We start from the raw sequence: 17,813 nt of genomic DNA, 5'->3' as shown, positions 1-17,813 counted from the left end.
ACCGCTTAAGATGCCCATCCCGAAGGCTGGAAGATGCAGCTCCCTGGCCACCACGGCCAAGCGCCCGGGATGGGGTGGGAGAAGAGCCGTAGCAGGGCTGGAGGCCTTCTGGGTTCGGGGCCTGGGCTCACAGGCGGCCCTGTGGCCCTCAATAAAGCTGCCTGAGACCCCCGCACTGCCTCGCCTCGTCCTTCCCTGCGGAGTCCCGGGCTGGGACCCTGCGCCGGCCGCCATCTTGTGTGCCGTTACCACGGCAACGGGGGGCCGGAGGCCGCCGCGTTATCCGGGCCGGGTCACGTGTCCCGCGGACGGCACGAGCCGCGCACGTGACGGGCACGAGGAGAGACACCGCCTCCCCCCCCTTCCCCACCGGACTACAGCTCCCGGAGCGCCGCGCGCCCGCGCCAGTTCGCGCCAAGGAGGCGCCCCCGCCCCGCCCCCAGCACGGCGGGACCCGCGAGCCCCCTGGTCCCGCCCCCTCCTCTGCCATAGGCGGACAGGAGCGGCGATTGCCCGTGGGGGCGGGGACGCGGGGCTGTGGTGGTTTCTGATTGGTGGATCCGTCTGCCCTTCCACGGCGGGGCGGAGGGCGGAGCCGGCGCGCCGGAAGGCGGAAGCGGAGCATGGCGGCGGGTACGGGCGGGCTGCTGGCGGCGGCCGCGCTGTTGGTGGCAGCGTCCGGGCCTCGCCCGGCCCCCGCCGAGCTCACGGACGGCAACAGCGAGCATCTGAAGCGGGAGCACTCGCTGATGAAGCCATACCAGGGTGAGCGCGGGGTTGGGGGCAGGCGGGGTGGAGGGGTTGCCCCGCGGCGGCCCGGGATGAGCCGCGTTCCCTCTGCTCGTTGCAGGCGCGGGCTCCGCCGCCATGCCGCTGTGGGACTTTCTGGGCAGCACCATGGTCACCAGCCAGTACGTCCGCCTGACGCCCGATGAGCGCAGCCGGGAGGGCTCCATCTGGAACCGAGTGGTGAGACCCCGGCGAGAGGCACCCGGGAGACCGGGGGGGAGACCCGTGGGAGGGCGAGAGGGGAGGCCGGGGAGGCCCCAGCGCCTCTTTTCGCTCTTGACCTGAGGCTGCTGGACCGTTTCTCCACACAGCCCTGCTTCTTGAAGGACTGGGAGCTCCACGTCCACTTCAAGATCCACGGAGCCGGCAAGAAGAACCTGCACGGGGACGGCTTGGCCCTGTGGTACACTCAGGAGCGGCTGGTGCCAGGTACGGGATGCAGCTGGGGGCCATCTGGCTGAGCTGAGGCCTCCTCAGCACTTGCATATGTTCCAGGGATGTGCTCCTGCCCTGCAGGGTTTCTGGCCAGGGTTTGACCTCCCCTCCCTCTGGTTTCAGTGGATGAGGATGGTGCTTCCTGCATGTTCTGGAACCAAGCACCCTCAGTCATTTGCCTGACCATAAACAGCTCTCACAGCTCTTCTCACTAGGAGTCTCTGAGCACAAATTCCATTTGAAAACCTCCTGTGTTCTGCCCTGGTTCAGGTCCTGTCTTTGGCAGCAAGGACAACTTCCATGGACTGGCTATTTTCCTTGATACGTATCCCAATGATGAAGCAACAGAGGTGAGTGTTTCAGAGAGCTTGTTCAGTGCTGAGAAGACTGTTTGTTAATGACTTTGTGCTCTGAGGGCTTCATGCCCAGACCAAGGAAAAGTCTTTCCTTACATGAGAGTGGGCTTTTCCTCCTGCCATGGGACCTGGTGGAAGGAAGAGTTTGTACATGCATCAGTGGAGATACAAAGGTCCTTGTCCTGCTGTTGTTGGCTATGCAGATGTTTCTGAGGCTTCTCCCCCTCTGTGTCAGAGAGCAGCACAGGGCTTTAAGCTATGCACCACCTACTCAGTAAGAGAAGTTAGAGAAGTCAGCCAAAGAGTGTATTTATACTGAATTTTGTTTGCTGAACTTCCCTGTGCTTTGGTTGCTTATTTCATGTTACTTCTGCCTTTTTTCTCTGTTTGCAACCTCTGTGTCTCTAAAAGAGAAATGCCTGGGCTGGCTTTTGCTCCAGAATCTGTTGTAGCTGAAGTACAGATCAGTCCCTGAAGTACAGATGGGGGTTGGTGGGCCTTTCCTTCTGTCCTGCTCTGTGGTAATGGATCTCATTGTGACACAGTCAGAAAGCCCAACTGTGCTAGTGAGATCTATTGCACCAAAAATGTGATACTCAGTGATAAAGCACCTGTAGATGACCCATCTCCCTGTGGTCCTGATGCTTGCTGGGGGCTGAATTGTTGCCTCCAGTTGGCCTCTTCTGGTGTACATCATCTGCTGAGTGTGGTTGTGCTGCTTGTGTGAGACGTCAGCCCACCCCAGCTCCTTACCCATCCTGGTGCTTACCCTGCAGGCCTAGGGCAGTCCCATTGCCCCAGGCTCAGGGGGATCTCAGTACAGAAGGTCAGAAATGTCTGCTCTGCTTTAGCCAGCAGAAGCTCTTGCTCAGTTTAGAAACAGCTTTATGATGAGAATGAGCCTTGATTCATTGTCCTACCCTCTCTACCTGACTGTGTTGCCGTGGTTCCTGCTCGTGCTGAGGTTCTGAGCAGGGGGTAAGGTGGCTCTTGGTCTGCAGCTCCTGCAGACAGAAAGCAGCAGCAGCACTCTCCTCCCTGCAGCGTGTGTTCCCCTACATCTCTGCAATGGTGAACAATGGCTCCCTGACCTATGACCACAGCAAGGACGGGCGCTGGACGGAGCTGGCGGGCTGCACCGCCGACCTTCGGAACCAGAACCACGACACCTTCCTGGCTATTCGGTATTCCCGTGGCCGCCTGACGGTGAGATGTGGCCAACACCTTCTGCAGGGGGGTGAGGGGAAGGTGGGGGGGTGTCAGTAGGTGACCTAGAGATGGTTTTCCTCCAGCTCCAAAAGATCTGCAGAGGGACAGGATGGTGATGTGTGGTCATGGTGTTACTGCCCTGGTCTTGCAGGTGATGACTGATGTGGAAGACAAGAACGAATGGAAGAACTGCATTGACATTGTGGGGGTGCAGCTGCCAACTGGATACTACTTTGGTGCTTCTGCTGGCACTGGAGATTTGTCTGGTGAGAGGGGGCTTTGCTTGCAGGAATACCTGCTATCCAGAGCATGGAAAAGAATGCTATGGATGTATTGGATGGCTTCAATGGTGTCTTGTTAAAATCTTGAAACCCTATTGGGTAGAGACTTATGGCCTGAGAAAGAAGGCACCTGAGAGCTGAAGAAAGTCTCAAATTGGAGTTTGATACCTGATTTGTGAGGGTGGGTTGAGAGGGAAGGAGAGCAAAGTGTCTTAGGAGGACACATGGATGTATTGGAGCTCCTGACAGTACTGATGGTTGTTTCCTAGATAATCACGACATTATCTCAATGAAGCTGTTCCAGCTCATGGTGGAGCATCCACTAGAGGATGAGACTGTTGACTGGACCAAGATTGAGCCTAGTGTCAGCCTCCTTAAATCACCCAAAGGTGAGTCTGCACCTTCAGAGGAGGACTGGGGGTGCTGGAGCTGGACTCTTGAGGGCCATCAGCGACCTTGCAGGATCTGAGGCCAGGTCACTCTCTGGTGCTGTTCTTGTCCTTGCAGACAACGTGGATGACCCAACGGGGAACTTCCGCAGCGGGCCTCTGACGGGCTGGAAGGTTTTCCTGCTCCTGCTCTGTGCTCTGCTGGGCATCATCGTCTGCGCTGTGGTGGGAGCCGTGGTTTTCCAGAAGCGCCAGGAGCGGAACAAGCGTTTCTACTAGTGAAGACCTGTGGCCAATCCCATCTTTTCTAGGGGGGAGCTGTTAAAAACTGTGGTTTCTAAAAGCTGTTTCTGAGAAATATCAGAAGTATTTTCTTATCTGTCTGTTTGGCTGTAACCCCTGACGGACCTTTGGCCCCCAGTGGGTTGGACTGAGGGGGGCAATGCCTGCTGGACCCCCTGGCTGTGGTGGGGAAGCCTGGAAGTCACTCCGTTTGTTTTTTTTTTCTAGCATTTCCCCCACCAGCTGGAACCTGTGACCTGGGGCTGGGGGGTGAGTGGTGGCAGCAGCTGTGAATGTAAGGGTGGGGCTGTGGGGAGGGGACCATGGGAGGGGCTGTGAGCAGGATATTAAAGGACTGACACCATTTGCGGCTCTGCTTCTGTCTGGGGTGGGTCAAGAAGGGCTCTTCGTGGAAGAGGGGGTGGGAAGAGCTGAGGGGTGGCTGATCTTGGGCTGTCGTGGCTGCTCTGAGGGTGTTGTTGCCTGAGGGGGGGTATCTGCTCGCAGGCGGGGTGTACCGGGGGGGGGGAGGCCAATCCTTGGAGGGTTCCAGAGGAATTGAGCTGTGGGGATGTTCCCGGGAGGATGCTGGGGGTCGCGGAGATTGCCGGTGCGGTGCCCGGAGGAGGGGAGGCTCCGTGGGCGGTGTGTGTGGGGTGTCCCCGCCCCCGGCCCGCCTCGCCAGGCGGAAGGGAGCGTGGCGGAACGGCGGGGCCGGGCCGTGTTTCCGGGGGGATCGCGGCCAGCGTGTCCCTCGGCGGGGCCGGTGCCGGGCGGGGGCCATGGGCCCGGCGCGCCGCAGGGCAGCGCTCCGCCTGCGCGGTGGCGGGTGAGCGGGGCGGCAGCGGGCAGGAGGGGGGCTCGGGAGTCCTCGGTGTGTGTGGGGGGTGTGAGGCTGGAAAAGGGGGGGGGTCCGGGCTGGAGGGGGAGCGCATGAAGGGGGCGGCTCGTGGGTCCCGGCTGGGGCGGCCCCGCCACCCGTTGACCTCCCGGTTGTGCCACAGCTCCCCGCCGCTCCTGGGCCTGCTGCCCGGCAGGGTCTCCGTCTTCCCGCTCTTCTTCCTGGCGCTGCTCCTGGGCTTTGGCTCGCTGCTCTGGCTCCAGCTCAGCTGCTCGGGTGAGGGCTCTGCCCCCGGCGGCAAACAGAGCCGGGGGGGTCCCCACCAGCCCTGCCCGCTCCCGGCCCCTCTGCTGCCGGTGGAGGAGGAGCCGTCATGGGGTCCCCATCGCCTGGCGCTGCTTGTCCCTTTCCGTGAGCGCTTCGAGGAGCTGCTGGCCTTTGTGCCCTACATGCACCGCTTCCTGAGCAAGAAGAGGATCCGCCACCACATCTTCATCCTCAACCAGGTGGATCATTTCAGGTAGCATCTCCCTCACCAAAGCTCTGTCCCTGCTGTGGGTGCTGAGAGGGTCTCCCACCTGAAAAACCAGGAACCAGGGCTGAGGCATGATTCAAGTTCACTAACTCTCACTCACAAGGACAAAGCGGTGGGGTTTTTTTCTCTTTTCCTATCAAGAAGAGAATTACCTACCCTCAGATATTGCAGCTTTCTCCCCAGTGTTTTAGGGCTGTGGCCACAAACATCTGGACATGGAAATTCAAAAGCATACCATGTGGGGTGTTTGGAAATGCTGTTGCTCATCTTCTGCTCACTACCTGGTACCTGTCTGCAGCCCTGGTGGGTGCTGTGCTGGCCTGGGCCAAGACAGAACTTGCTGTAGCCCCTCGGGGTCTGCAGTGACCAAACCCCTGTGCATTGCAGTCAGGCTCATCATCTGCTGCCTGTGCAGGGACAAGCAGGGCAGGACAGGCAGCAGTGGCACCCAGGGCTGTGAAGGCAGGAATGCTGTGTTTGTGTGGGTCCCTGTTTGGGGACTAATTGAACATTTAAGTGTTGAAGAGCATGAGAGAGCGATGTGAAGGGCTGGTGGCTGCTGTGCACAACACTGAGAGTGCCCTGTCCTGTGTCAGGTTTAACAGGGCATCCCTGATCAACGTGGGCTTCCTGGAGAGTGGCAATGACACAGACTACATTGCAATGCACGACGTTGATCTCCTGCCCCTCAACGAGCAGCTGGACTACAGCTTCCCAGAGGCAGGGCCCTTCCATGTGGCATCCCCAGAGCTTCACCCACTCTACCACTATAAGACCTATGTGGGTGGTATCCTGCTGCTCACCAAGCAGCACTATGAGATGGTGAGCATGTGGGTGGCATATTACAGCCAGTTTGGGGCAGGGGCTAGGATACAGCCTTTCTCCATGCATGGGGAAGAGGGTGAAGGAGGCAAAATGGTTGAAGGGCAGAGCCTGCTGCCTGAACTCGTGGAGGGCAGGGGAGGGAAGGCTATGCTGGTGCTCAGAGCTTGCAGTGTTGGTGTCTGCTCCTCTGCAGTGCATGGAATTGTGCTGGAGCAGGCCTTGGCCAGTGCAGTGTTCCTCTCATTTCAGTGCAATGGCATGTCCAACCGCTTCTGGGGCTGGGGACGGGAGGATGATGAGTTCTATCGACGTATCAAAGGAGCTGGTCTCCAGGTAAGGGTGCTCTGTGGCCTCCTAGCTTGAAATTGCTCCTTTTTGTCTCCCCACCGAGCCCTTGGCTGTACCTGCTCAGGTCAGGGTCTGGGGAAGGCAACCCTTCTGTGCTCCCCAGTCCAGTAGCAGGAGCAGTGGGTTTTCCAGTGGCTTTACAGAAACTTTGCTTTCCTTCCAGGTTCGCCGTCCCTCTGGAATCACAACTGGATACGACACTTTCCAGCACCTGCATGACCCAGCCTGGAGGAAGAGAGACCAGAAGCGGATTGCTGCACAGAAGCAGGTGAGAAGCTGCCTGGCTGAGGGAAACCACAGGACATCATCCAGGTTGTGATGAACATGTTCTCTGAGCACTCCTTGCTTGTGTTCTCCCCTGCCAGCTCTGTGTTCCCTCCTTGAGTCCTGGGTGCTTTCCCATCCACTGGAAGCCAGCTTGGGCTGAATTGTCTTTCTTTCCTCAGGAACAATTTAAGGTGGATCGGGAGGGAGGTCTGAACAACGTGAGGTACCGAATCGAATCACGGACAGCTCTAAGTGTAGCAGGAGCCCCTTGCACTGTCCTTAATATCTTGCTGGACTGTGACACAAACGAGACCCCTTGGTGCACATTTGGCTGAGCCCATCTCCCGTGTGCCAGTTGTGTGTGCTGTACTTGTGCTGAGATGCCAGGGTGCTGCCAAGTTGCTTGGAGCAGGCAGGATTTTTGCAGTGGACCAGCATGGTGGTGCTGGTGAGACCTAGAGGAACAGAAAAGGCCAAGAACTGGGCTTTGCTGGGACCAAGAGAAGAAGCTGAAAGCAGGACTTAGTGGTGTCGCTGCAGACACTGGTGCTGCCTCCCAGGGCAAGAGCAGGAGGCAATATTCCTGCTCTGGACATGGCTGAGCTGCCAGCCAGCTCAGAGGACAATAAAAAACTGTCAGGGCACTTGTCAGTTGTGAATGACCTGGGCCTTTTTCCTGCTTCCTTCACTTTCCTGGCTTCAGTGCACCTGTTTATGCCTGGACAGGTGATCTGCTCTGGTCAGAGTCCAAGCTGCTCTGAAATGGGCTCCAAGTTAGATACTGCCTGTGTTTCAGCTGCCAAGTATCCTCAGGGCTGTGCTGTGCTCAGTTCACTGCAGGAAGTTTTAGCTGTGCCACGAGCAGCAGTGTCCCTAGTTCAGCAGCTGATGTAGCCTAGGACTTCTTTCACTGGAGTAATGAGAGTTCTGGCTGAGCTGCTCCCCCTTCTTGCCTGCTTTCTGTGGCACATACTGTCTCAGCCTTTCTGGGGGGTTAAGCCCACCTCTTGGGATGTGGCTTCTCTGGATCAGTGAATAGCTTGGGGAAAGTGCCCAGGCAAAGGTCTGTGTCAGCCTTGGGGTGCTGGTGAGCAGGAGGTGACTGGGAAGATGCCCTTTACAAACCTTGTGTCCCCTGAGACCCAACCCATGCGTTGACCTGGGGAGTTGCTGCTCTTGGAGCAGCCCATGGGAGGTGGCAGCAGCAATGATGCTGTGTCCTTAGAAAGCACCCTGGGACAGGAGACACAAGGAGGAGCTGCATGTGGAGCATGCACCTCCACAAGGAGGAGCAGCTCCTGTGGCTGCTGGGAGCATGCCTGGGTGCTCTGCAGTGCTGGATAGGAGGTGGGGAAGGTCCCAATGGGTGAGAAAGGGCACTGGGGACTGCACCTGCGGACAGGGTTGAGGTGGTGGTGCAAGGCAGTGAGGATCAGGCTGTGCTACTTTGCATCATCCAGGGTGCAGGCAGGCCAGTGTGTCCTCCCCAGCTCCAGGCCTCTCCACCTCAGGGCAACGTGTGGACTTGCTCTCAGTGGCCTCTCCAGCCTGCTAGCCCCAAAGCAGAAATTGGTATCTGGCATGAAGATTGCAGGTGGGTTTGGACACGCTGTGAGCTGCTCCAGAGGGGTTCCTGGAACCCATCATGTCCCTTGCTGCAGTTGGCTGGAGGAAGATGTCAGCCATGCTGCCCCCTGCTCTATTTCCATCACATAGTTTTTGGGATTGGCCACCTGTACACCAGCCACTTATCAGTGCTGGAACTGCAGGCAAGGCTGGTGGAGGCAGATCAAAGCATTTCTCCATGCTGTTCAAAATAGATGACACAGTTTCAGGCGGATTTCATGAAGATGTAGATGTGCAGAAACAGAACATATGGGCACCTCGCACTTTGCTCAGCTCTAAAGGCTCCTCTCCTGCTGCCTGGCAGCTATTTCTCAGCTCTGCTCACAGCCCCCTCATCCTCTGTTTGCTTTTGTAGAAGAGGCACCATGCTGGAGACCTGGCTTCCTTTTATAGCCCTGAATGTAACTCAGAGGTCGCTCAGCTCTGTTCTCCCCCACGCACTTCGTTATTAGTGATGGCCCAGCAGGAAGGGATGAAGTTTTTCCCAATGGCCTTTTTTGCAGATAGATAACACCCTGCCTGCTGTCTCGGGAGCCCTACAGAGCCAAGCTGTAGGTCTCTCAGTGTTCCTGTGCTCTCAGCAGGCCTGAGGAGAGGAACAGGATGCTATGGGGAGAGAGAGCCTGTGGAGTTCAAGCCGTGCCCCACTGCAACCCCCCCTTCTGAGGCCTAAATTGTTGTTCTTGAGGCCATATGGGGGCTGCATGGCAATCAGATGGCTTTTATTGCTGGGTCGTTTTAAAACAGGTGGTGCTTGGAGCAGTTTCCTGGTGACCACACAAAATGCTGTAGCATCGTGATGTGGAGGAGACAGAGGGATGCTGAAGCAAGCAGAGAGGGATGGGGAAAAAGCCAACGGGAGGGAGCTAGGAACAGGGAATGGGGCATCCCTGGCCACAGGAGTGTCCTGGGCTGGGCCAGGGTCCTGTGGGAGCTGCCATCCTGAGAAGAGGTGCTCAGGAGAGCACGGTCCGTGGTGGAGACGTGGCAGCAGGAAGCGGGGCAGACAAGGAAGGAGGCACCTATAGAAGTCAGCCTGGCATCATCGCAGCCTGCCTGGATGGAGGCCCTGGCGGGATGCCTGCTGCCACAGGCATGTGCCTGTCCCTCAGTCAGAGACCCAGAGGCTGCAGGGGGTGCCCCACACTTGGTTGAGCTCCAGGCTGAGGGTTGGGGTCGTGGCAGAAGCATTCCAGGTGCCAGCAGGTTGGGAAATGGCAGTGTTGCATGCCCCTCTCCTCTTTCCTCCCCCCCCACCCCCCCGTTCAGACGCCACGTGTGCTGCTGCTCCGGTGTGCAGCTGGAGGGTGAAAAGGAGCCCCAGGGAACAGGGGGGTTGGGGACCGCGGGAGCTGTTGTGTGTCTTGGCACCGCACCCAGGATAATGCGAGCAGGGACCGGGGACAGTGTGTCTGTGTGGGTGAGAGCTGGCAGCACAGCTTGAGGACTCGGGTGTGTGGTAGGGGGAGCTGGCAGTGAGCAGGACCCCGGTGTGCAGGTCCACTGGATGCAGGCACCCCCAAACCCGGGCTGGGGATGGAGTGGGCACCATCCTTCTCTGGGGAGAGATGGATAATGTGAGAATAAAGCAGGAGTCCCTGAGGTCGCTGGGACACCAGATGACCAGGTCTCCCCTAATGCCAGCATCCCTGCTCCTGGCACACTGCGGGGGTGGTGGGTGACAAAACTGGCTCCTGGCCAGGACGTGGCAGGACTGATTCGGAGGGATGAAGTCTGTCGTGTCTCACTGGGGCCAGGCCAGGCTCTAGGGTGGCTGGCAGCCCCCCAGGGATACTCCTTGCCCCCCGTGCATGCCATGGAAAGCGCTGTGCAGCACAGACAGCTCTTGCCCAACCGTGAGTGCTGTGGTGGGCTGTCCTGCAAGAGGAGGGTGCCAAAAGTGCCAGCGAACCAAAACCCTTCTCCCCTCGGCGGGGTATCCCCCATCCCGGGTGGGCGGCATGACCTGCTCCCACCAGCACCCCCGCCGTGCAGCCGGTCCCGGGGCTGTAGCTGAAGGGGGGTGCGGAGAGGTGATGGGGAGAACGGAGGGGTGTGGGTCTGTAAAAAGGGGAGCTCGGAGATGTATGAGCACCGCCCCTCCGGTGGGCACGGCCGGATCGCCCCCGCCCCTTCCCCGCCTCCGTGCCGCGATTTGCCGGTGCCGGCTCCGCCCGTTGCCCGCGCGGCCGCGACCGAGGGGCGCGTTCAAACACGGCGAGGGAAGGAGAAGGGAGAGGACCGGGATCGGGATCCGGGATCGCAGTGCCGCCGGCATGGTGAGTGGCGGGCCCGGTACTGTTCCCAGGCAAGCCCCGGTGTTTCCCTGACCCCAGGCGCCCTCCGCCATGCGGTGCTTTGTCCCGGGCCTGGCCCTGGGGATCGACAGCCCCCCCACCCCCACCCCTCCCCGCCTTCCCCGTGCCGGAAATTCCGGTGGGGGCTGCGGGGAGGTGCGGGGCGGACAGGGAGGGGGGGGGGGCTTCGGGCTGCGGGGAGGCGGGCGCAGAGGACCCCTGCGCCCAATTCGCCACAGCACCCCCTCGCCCCGCGCATCGCCGCAGGGGGCACGGGTGGAATTGGGACCCGCCGTCCCGCGAATGAGCCGGGCTGGCCGGACCGGTGTGTTACCGCCCAGGGGGTGACACCCTCCCCGCCGCAGGCAGGGCACCTTCGGGCTCTCCCGGCGTTTCCCAAACCTCCCACAATCTGACCTACTTCCTTGGCCGAAAATGTGCCGGGAGGAGCCGCTGCGGGGCTCGGCCGATGCCCCGGTACCGGGGGTTGGATGCTGGGAGTCTTCTCCCATGAGGTCATCCATGCCCCCCATCCCCAGTGGCACCGCAGGCAGCCCAGACTCTCCCAGAGGGTCCATCCCCGCTGCCGTTCGGGGGGTGCCGATGCCCGGAGCAGGTGCTGGGCTGATGGAGGGAGGTGACAGTGCAGGCCGGGAGCTGTCAGACAGGTTTGTGCGTGGCAGCAATTAAAAGCGGGGTGTTTGTTTACCCGGCGTGTGGTGCTGAGAACCAGGGCAGCTTCCTGGGTGTAACCCGGCCCTCGGCGAGGCTGGGAGCCACGGAGGGGACTCTGCCCGGCCTTTGCCACTCGCCGTGTCCCCTCCGCTGGGGCTGCGAGGGCCACACCGGCCCCCTTCCCGGAGCTGAGGACATTCTCATGTCCTTCCTCCTCCGGCCACCTGCGCAGGAAGCTGCATTGTCCCATCCGCATCCTGCTTCTTCCCGCCGTGTCCGGCCACGGGGTCCTCTGCACGCACACACACACAGACACACAGACACACACACACACACACACATCTGGTCTGTGACTGCCTCGTCTCTGCCCGGTGTTGGGGTGGGAGCCCCAGTGGAGGGAGCAGAGCCCTCCCTGGTGCGGGGGCCCACGCCGTGCGGGAAAGCTCCCTGTGGGGAAGGAGAGGTTCCCGTCCCCCGTGCACCCTGAGGAGACCAAGCCCATGAGCGTGGGACCGGGCATCCCCAGGGTCATTTTTGGGAGGTCTCCGGAGGGTGTCCGTACCCTGAGGTCCCGGCTTGGTGCCGCCGGGCCGGGGCTGGCGCCAGGCCCAGGCAGGTGCTGCCGGCTCCCGAACTCGCCCGCCTGGCTGGGCGGCAGGTGCCTGTTTTGGTGGCAGCCCCGGCCGCGGGCGGGAGGTGGGGCTGGGTGTGGGAGGGAGGCACTCCACCACGGGGGGGGTGGCAAGGGGGAACCTCCGCCCCGCCACGGTGTATGCTGTGTGCCGGCACCCTGCTCGCTCGGCTCCTGGCTTCCCTGGGAAGCTCCTTGGGACCTGGTGGGTCCCTCTCAAAGCCAGGAGCCAAGATTGGTTCTTGGGACCAGCTGGGAAAGGGCGTGGCATGGGAGTTTATAGCCCTGTCTGCCTGGCGTTGCTGACTTTTTCTCTCCTTCGGCAGTGCTGGTACCGGGCTTTTCTCTAATTCTCCATGGCAGCAGCACAGGGTCCTGTGACCTGTGAGCCCGACACCCGAGTCCTCGGCACCTACCTCTCCTCGGAGCCCGTAGGCGTCGTCGGCAGCATGGGCAGCGTGGGCAGCCTGGTGGAGAAGCAGGATCTGTCCCCCCTGGAGCTGCGGGCCCCGCTGGGGGGGTCACGGGGGCTTCGGCAGCCTGATGGTTTGCTGCGGAAAGGGCCAAGCCAGCGGGAGCTCTTCAGTTACCTGCACGGGGCCAAGAAGGAGGCACGGTCGGAGCGAAAGCACCAGACATCAGCTGCCTGCTACAAGCGGGACTACGAGAGTGACCGCGAGAACCGTTCCCCTGAGCGCTGCTCCCGGGAGCATCACCGTGGAGCTGACTTCTCCAAGAGCTCCCTGCCTGAGCGAGGCCGCTTTGACAAGGTGAGGTGCTTTTACTAAGGTGAGGTAAGGGCTGTGACTGTGGGTACCATGCTGTGCCCCAACATACATCCTTGTGAGGATGGGGCTGGAGCAGAACAGTCTGCACCAGGGATGGATGGGATGTGAGGATTTGAGGGTGTCTGGGGATATGTTGGTCAATGTGAATGGGTTGTCTCTGGCTCCAGGCACCTATGGGTGCTGGTGGTCTCATCCTAACTCTGCTATTGTTTTTCAGTGTCGAATCAGGCCCTCGGCCTTCAAAGCAGTGGCTGGAAAGGGGCTGGTCTCCATGCAGAGTCTGTCCTCGTCCAAGGGGCAGAAGCTGTCCAAGAGCAATGGGAGCCTGCACACGCTGCTGTCGCAGAGCAGCACCGTGGCCTCGCAGCATGGCCCACTCCGCACCCACCTGCTCCATGCCATCAGCCTGGATGAGGCTTCCGATTCCAGCCACAACTCCATCCAGAGCTTCCCTTCCTACGGCTCCCGCCTCAAACCTGCCCAGAGCCAGTTCAGCGCCTCCATGGGCCACATCAACCACATCGGGGGCTCACTGGACAGGGTCTCCCGGAGTCCCAGGGACCCGCTGGCCTCTGAGAAGCCACCTTTGTCCTGCAAAAGCATGGCCACCTTGAGCCGTCTGCAGAGCCCTGGGGAGCCCCCACCACCCTACGAGTTCACCTACTCACTGGAGGATGCAGTGAAGCAGCTGGAGGACCGGCTGCAGGAGACAGGAGGAGAGCTGCGGCAGCTCAAGAGGAGCCTTAGTGAGACCGAAGACCCCTTCACGCAGGTGAGCTGTGGGGCTGGGACTGCTCTGGGTGCCGCAGGCAGGGGTGTGGGGCAGCGGTGCCCTGTAGGAAGGAGCAGTGAAGGAGCTGGTATCCTGCCACAGTGGGCAATGGGCTGGGAACCTCCAAGCACAGGAGGACTTAACATCATGGGGGGTTCTGGGATCCCTCCCTGGGGCTTCACCGCAAAGGGGCAGGTGACAGACCCTCACTGATGTCCACCTTGTGCTGGCAGGCGTTTGAGGACAAGCAGCGGCTGTGGCTGGATGAGCTAGAGGATCTGAAGCAGATGTACATGGCCCGGCTGCAGCAGGTGACGCAGCAGGCGCAGCGCGGGCAGCGGGCGCTGCAGCTGCAGCTCTACAAAGCGCAGCAAGAGAAGAAGCGTCTGCAGGAGGAGCTGAACATGCAGCAGTGCCAGTGTGAGGAGACCAAACTCCGGCAGTCCCAGGGCGAGCGTGTCAGCCCCAAGCTGGAGGAGACCAAGTGGGAGGTGAGTCCGCTTCCTTCCTTCCTTGTTGTCATCCTCCTGGGCTGGGGGCCCAGGACAGGGCCAGCAGTTCCCTGCTCTGGTGTCACTTGTGGCTGCAGATGGAGGGGAGACAAGGCAGGTGTGATGCTTATGGTCTCCCAGGGATACTGTGGTGACAGCCTAGGGTGCTGCCACCTTTGGGTTCCTGTTCCTCTAACCCCTTCCTCACCGCTCACCTGTGCCCTTCAGGTGTGCCAAAAGGCAGCAGAGATCTCCCTACTGAAACAGCAGCTCCGGGACACTCAGGAGGAAATGGCTCAGAAGCTGGGCGAGATCTTCAGCCTGAAGACGCAGCTGCGGGAGGCCAAGGCAGAAGTCCAGGCCAGGGACTCGCAGCTGGCACAACTGGCAGACTCCTTCCAGAGCCCCCCGGAGCCTGGCACCTCACTGCCACTGGGTGATGACCCCATGCCAGCATGCCAGGACTTCCCTGGCTGCGAAACTGACGACTCCAAGAGCCGAGGCCTTCACAGCGACACATCGGAGCCCCTGGAGCGTCAGGTGGAGTGGCTGTGGGCAGAGCTGCTGCGGGAGCGGCGCCAGAGCCAGCTGCAGGCTGTGAACTTTGAGCTGGAAAGGAAAACCTGGCAGGAGGAGAAGGAGAAGGTGCTGAGGTACCAGCGGGAGCTCCAGGCCAGCTACATGGAGATGTACCACCGGAGCCAGGCATTGGAGCGGGAGCTGCGGCAGCTGCGGTCTGAGCCCAGGGACGTCGGGGTCGATTCGCCATGGATCGAGCGGGTGGAGTCCTCCAAGATCTGAGTGGTGGGATGCTGGGACTGTGAAAGGGGAAGGTCTCTTGCTGCTGCAATGGGATGATCTCAGGGTCTGCACAAGGACAGGCTGCTTAGCACTGCCTGGGGAGAAGGACTGATTGCGACAAGGGAGCTTTTCCTTCTTGTAGTACTTCAGACCCTTCTGGGTGGGGGGGGTCATCTGTGCCAGGGTGGGGATTTTGCATGTGCCCCGTGTTCTGACTCCAGGAGCGTTGTCCCTGTGATTCCTTCTGACACGGGGGCAGAAACCAAACGCCCTGTGAGACATTCCCTGTCCCTCCTGCTCTGCCACCTCTGTTCGCTACAACCCAGTAACTTAATGTCTTGCTAAGGAGAGGCTTAAATCCTCTCCCCAACGCTGCCTTGCTGCAGGGGTTCCAGCTGCTGCTCAGAGTGGCTGCCCTGTTGGCAGGGTGCTGGAGCTGGCAGTGTCCTATGCCTGCACCAGGCTGTGTTGGTGCCACTAGGAAGGCAGAGGAAAGCCTGACAAATGCTGGTAGGGGTGGCAGCTGCCCTGGCACCTCTCTTGGGCCTTTCTGTGTCAATGGAGGGACAGTTAATGCAGCTTCCCTGCAGGGAACCTGAGAAGGAGTGCCTTGTGCTAAGAGGGATGGGAACCTTGTGCTCTGCCACATCAGGAAGCCTCTGGGGAGGGGAAAGAGGACGGGGGAGTGTGGGCAGGGAGCTGAGATGCTCCCCGTGCTGGGGAAGAGGCTGGGGCAGCCTCACATCACCCTTCCAAGGGTGGTCGAGGGCTGAGGAACCGGGACAGTGCTGCGGGGTACCAGGTCGAGAGTTGCTGGTGAAGGGGCCCTGCTCTGTAACATTGGAGCCACGCGAAGGCCGGGCCCAGCCCAGCTCTTTCCTGCAATAAACCCGGATTTCATTCTCCTGCCTCTGCCTTCGCTTTCCTGCAGCGCGGCGGGGGGGTTCGGAGTCTCTCCCAGTCCCGGGCGCTGTGCGGCTTCGGGAGCCCTGCTGTGCCCGGGGAGGGGGCGGCGGGGCCGCTTCCCTCAGGGGCCTCATCGCCCCGCCCGTGCTGCCGGGGAGCTGCCGCGTCGGGGCGGGAAGCGCCCGGGGCTGGCGGTACAACCAGTTGGGGCATTGCAGCGGGCTGAGTCACGGCAGGGCCGGGGCCGGCGGGACCGGCTGAGCCCGGCGGGGGCGGACCAAGAGGCTCCGGGGGCGCTGCCGCCGGGATGGGCCTCACCCTCCTTCCCACGCAATGGCTTAAGCCCGGCCGGGCCACCCCTGCCCCGCAGAATGGTTTGCCACGAGGGGGCCCGGACTCACCTTGCACGCCCCCCACATAACCCCCGCCCCGTTCCCTGTTGAGAGGCGGACCCCAGCCCCGCCGGTTCCCCCCCGCACAGAGCACCGTGACCTACGAACGCCACAGACACCTTTATTCACCCTCACCGCGCTCACCAGCCCCCCGGCTGCGTCCCCGCCAACAAGGAGCCGAGGACCCGCCGCCCCCTCGCCCCCGGCCCTTCACAGCGGCAGCGGCAGAGCCTCCACCTCGGCCAGGCACTCCTGGTAGGTCTCCTGGTACTCCTCGTGGGGCTTGACCAGGATCACACAGGTCGGGCGCTTCGAGCCGGCTGCGGCTCCCAGGTCCTGTGGAAACACAGCAAGGCCATGGGGGATGCAGCAGGATGCTGGGTTTCCCCATCCCACCCCCCCGGGACAGACCAACACCTGGCCAGCAGGCTTTATGTCCCAGCCTAGTACAGGAAACTTGTGCCAGGTTGAAGAACCTTCTTCCCAGATTCTCTCTTACACCCTGCTGCACTTCTTCCCCAGAGCCAGGGTCTGCAGAGCTGCCTGCAGCAGGGGGGAAGTAACAACCAACACGAGGAAGTGGCCTGAGGCTGTCCAAGGGGATGCTGAGATTGGATATTAGGAAAAATTTCAACAAAAGGGTTGTCAGGCACTGGAACAGGCTGTGCAGGGAAGTGGTGGAGTCACCATCCTTGTAGGGATTTAACAGCTGTATAGGTGTGGGGCTGAGGGACATGGTGTGGTGGTAGGCTTGGCAGTGGTGGGTTAATGGTTGGACTTGATGACTTAAAAGGTCTTTTCCAACCCAAATGATTCTATATAGTCCCAGAGACATGGCCACCTCTCTCAGCTGTACAAAGGGGAAGATGTCCCAACATCCCAACACTGTCACCAGCCTCCCATTTCTGTAAGCAGCCAGGACCCAGATCACAACGAAGAGGGGAAATGCACCCCAGCTCTGTCCTGCAGAGCTCCTCCCCCGGCTGCTGGAGGGACTGGACCAGGGCAAAGCATTCTGTGATCTCCTGTGCCGTGGCTGCTCGTGTTCTGGCCACGGGCAAGCACTGGGGGGGACTTTACTCAGCCGTCCTGCCCTAGGCTGGGCCCACCGGGTTCCCTCTCCTCCAGCTCCTTACCGATTTGGACGGGACGTACGCGTAAGGGAGGCTCCTGTCCTCGCACATGATGGGGATGTGGCAGTACACGTCGATGGGCTGCGTGTCGCCAGCCAGCACCGTGATCCTGAGGGAGAAAGACCGTGTCAAGGGCTGGGCCGGGAAGGACCGCGGCAGCGGGGTCGGGGCGGCGCTTACCCCTTCTCCCCCTTGTTGATAAACTTCTGGACCTCCTTCACACCCCGGCGGATCTGCTTGTGCTTGGCCGCTGCAAGAGAAGCACAGCGTCAGGGGCCCGCTCCGCCACGGCCACGGCCACGGCTCGCTCCCGCCCGGCCCCGCTGCCAGCCAGACCTTTCCTGATGCACTTATAGAGCCTGCGCGTCAGCTTGCGGGAGGCGAGCGGCTGAGCGATGGCGTTCAGAAAGTCGAGCTGCTCCTGGTAGGAGCGCCCGGGCGCTCCCTCCGCATCCCCCACCGCCTCCGGCTGCTTCTCCCGCGCCATCACCGCACCGAGCCGCCGCTTCCGCTTCCGGGGCACGCGCTGCCGGGAGCCGCCCCGGCGCTGCCAACCCACGGCGGCGGCCAATGGGGAGCGGCGCTTTCCCGCCCTCGGCCCCGCGGGCTCCCGGGTCCCGCCCCACGGAGGCTGCAGAGACGCGGGGACGGGTCCCAGCGGGGGCTTTACGGGGGTGCGGTGGGCACGGAGCCCCTGGGAGCGCCCTCGGGGCGTGTCAGTGGTCAGCCCCAACCCAACACCCC

The 17,813-nt window shown here is 61.2% G+C and overlaps 4 protein-coding genes across 5 annotated transcripts; 3 read left to right on the top strand and 1 right to left on the bottom strand.

Moving 5' to 3' along the window:
• Positions 1 to 614: 614 nt before the first annotated feature.
• LMAN2 (lectin, mannose binding 2) lies at positions 615 to 4,105 on the top strand. The gene is made up of 8 exons (XM_030458961.1): positions 615 to 765; positions 851 to 969; positions 1,101 to 1,218; positions 1,495 to 1,574; positions 2,625 to 2,786; positions 2,941 to 3,055; positions 3,340 to 3,459; positions 3,578 to 4,105. Exons 1-8 carry the CDS (start codon positions 624 to 626, stop codon positions 3,736 to 3,738), a joined length of 1,017 nt encoding a protein of 338 aa, XP_030314821.1. The 5' UTR covers positions 615 to 623; the 3' UTR covers positions 3,739 to 4,105.
• A 373-nt stretch (positions 4,106 to 4,478) lies between these two features.
• On the top strand, positions 4,479 to 7,220 carry B4GALT7 (beta-1,4-galactosyltransferase 7). The gene is made up of 6 exons (XM_030459026.1): positions 4,479 to 4,570; positions 4,746 to 5,102; positions 5,714 to 5,939; positions 6,192 to 6,275; positions 6,454 to 6,558; positions 6,737 to 7,220. The coding sequence occupies exons 1-6, from the start codon at positions 4,524 to 4,526 to the stop codon at positions 6,890 to 6,892; spliced, it is 975 nt and encodes a 324-aa protein (XP_030314886.1). The 5' UTR covers positions 4,479 to 4,523; the 3' UTR covers positions 6,893 to 7,220.
• Positions 7,221 to 10,365: 3,145 nt separating this feature from the next.
• N4BP3 (NEDD4 binding protein 3) lies at positions 10,366 to 15,542 on the top strand. 2 transcript variants are annotated; one of them, XM_030459407.1, is made up of 5 exons: positions 10,366 to 10,462; positions 12,113 to 12,556; positions 12,792 to 13,346; positions 13,580 to 13,837; positions 14,066 to 15,542. In XM_030459407.1, exons 2-5 carry the CDS (start codon positions 12,143 to 12,145, stop codon positions 14,636 to 14,638), a joined length of 1,800 nt encoding a protein of 599 aa, XP_030315267.1. In that variant the 5' UTR covers positions 10,366 to 10,462; positions 12,113 to 12,142; the 3' UTR covers positions 14,639 to 15,542. The 2 variants fall into 2 exon arrangements, with proteins under 2 accessions (XP_030315267.1, XP_008496898.1); XM_008498676.2 differs by lacking the exon at positions 10,366 to 10,462 and adding an exon at positions 11,031 to 11,148 and having other exon boundaries at positions 14,066 to 14,782.
• A 495-nt stretch (positions 15,543 to 16,037) lies between these two features.
• NHP2 (NHP2 ribonucleoprotein) lies at positions 16,038 to 17,586 on the bottom strand. The gene is made up of 4 exons (XM_030459094.1): positions 17,406 to 17,586; positions 17,250 to 17,319; positions 17,073 to 17,178; positions 16,038 to 16,272 (listed from the first exon to the last, which is right to left on the bottom strand). Exons 1-4 carry the CDS (start codon positions 17,554 to 17,556, stop codon positions 16,147 to 16,149), a joined length of 453 nt encoding a protein of 150 aa, XP_030314954.1. The 5' UTR covers positions 17,557 to 17,586; the 3' UTR covers positions 16,038 to 16,146.
• Between the last annotated feature and the right edge of the window lie 227 nt (positions 17,587 to 17,813).

This window comes from Calypte anna, chromosome 13, assembly GCF_003957555.1.
Source record: "Calypte anna isolate BGI_N300 chromosome 13, bCalAnn1_v1.p, whole genome shotgun sequence".
Lineage (NCBI taxonomy): Eukaryota > Metazoa > Chordata > Aves > Apodiformes > Trochilidae > Calypte > Calypte anna.
Note: the sequence above shows the minus strand (reverse complement) of the source record. Positions and strands in the feature narration are given on the sequence as shown.

What these genes read in the sequence shown, in the direction of transcription:
- B4GALT7 (XM_030459026.1), top strand. Translation starts at nt 4,524, where the DNA reads ATGGGCCCGGCGCGCCGCAGGGCAGCGCTCCGCCTGCGCGGTGGCGG. An exon ending in AACCAGGTGGATCATTTCAG is followed by an intron (nt 5,103 to 5,713) that starts GTAGCATCTCCC and finishes GTCCTGTGTCAG; the next exon opens with GTTTAACAGGGCATCCCTGA. An exon ending in GGATTGCTGCACAGAAGCAG is followed by an intron (nt 6,559 to 6,736) that starts GTGAGAAGCTGC and finishes TTCTTTCCTCAG; the next exon opens with GAACAATTTAAGGTGGATCG.
- NHP2 (XM_030459094.1), bottom strand. Translation starts at nt 17,556, where the DNA reads ATGGCGCGGGAGAAGCAGCCGGAGGCGGTGGGGGATGCGGAGGGAGCG. An exon ending in CTATAAGTGCATCAGGAAAG is followed by an intron (nt 17,320 to 17,405) that starts GTCTGGCTGGCA and finishes CTTCTCTTGCAG; the next exon opens with CGGCCAAGCACAAGCAGATC. An exon ending in ATCAACAAGGGGGAGAAGGG is followed by an intron (nt 17,179 to 17,249) that starts GTAAGCGCCGCC and finishes TTTCTCCCTCAG; the next exon opens with GATCACGGTGCTGGCTGGCG.
- N4BP3 (XM_030459407.1), top strand. Translation starts at nt 12,143, where the DNA reads ATGGCAGCAGCACAGGGTCCTGTGACCTGTGAGCCCGACACCCGAGTC. An exon ending in CCGAAGACCCCTTCACGCAG is followed by an intron (nt 13,347 to 13,579) that starts GTGAGCTGTGGG and finishes TTGTGCTGGCAG; the next exon opens with GCGTTTGAGGACAAGCAGCG. An exon ending in TGGAGGAGACCAAGTGGGAG is followed by an intron (nt 13,838 to 14,065) that starts GTGAGTCCGCTT and finishes TGTGCCCTTCAG; the next exon opens with GTGTGCCAAAAGGCAGCAGA.
- LMAN2 (XM_030458961.1), top strand. Translation starts at nt 624, where the DNA reads ATGGCGGCGGGTACGGGCGGGCTGCTGGCGGCGGCCGCGCTGTTGGTG. An exon ending in ATTCCCGTGGCCGCCTGACG is followed by an intron (nt 2,787 to 2,940) that starts GTGAGATGTGGC and finishes CTGGTCTTGCAG; the next exon opens with GTGATGACTGATGTGGAAGA. An exon ending in CCTCCTTAAATCACCCAAAG is followed by an intron (nt 3,460 to 3,577) that starts GTGAGTCTGCAC and finishes TTGTCCTTGCAG; the next exon opens with ACAACGTGGATGACCCAACG.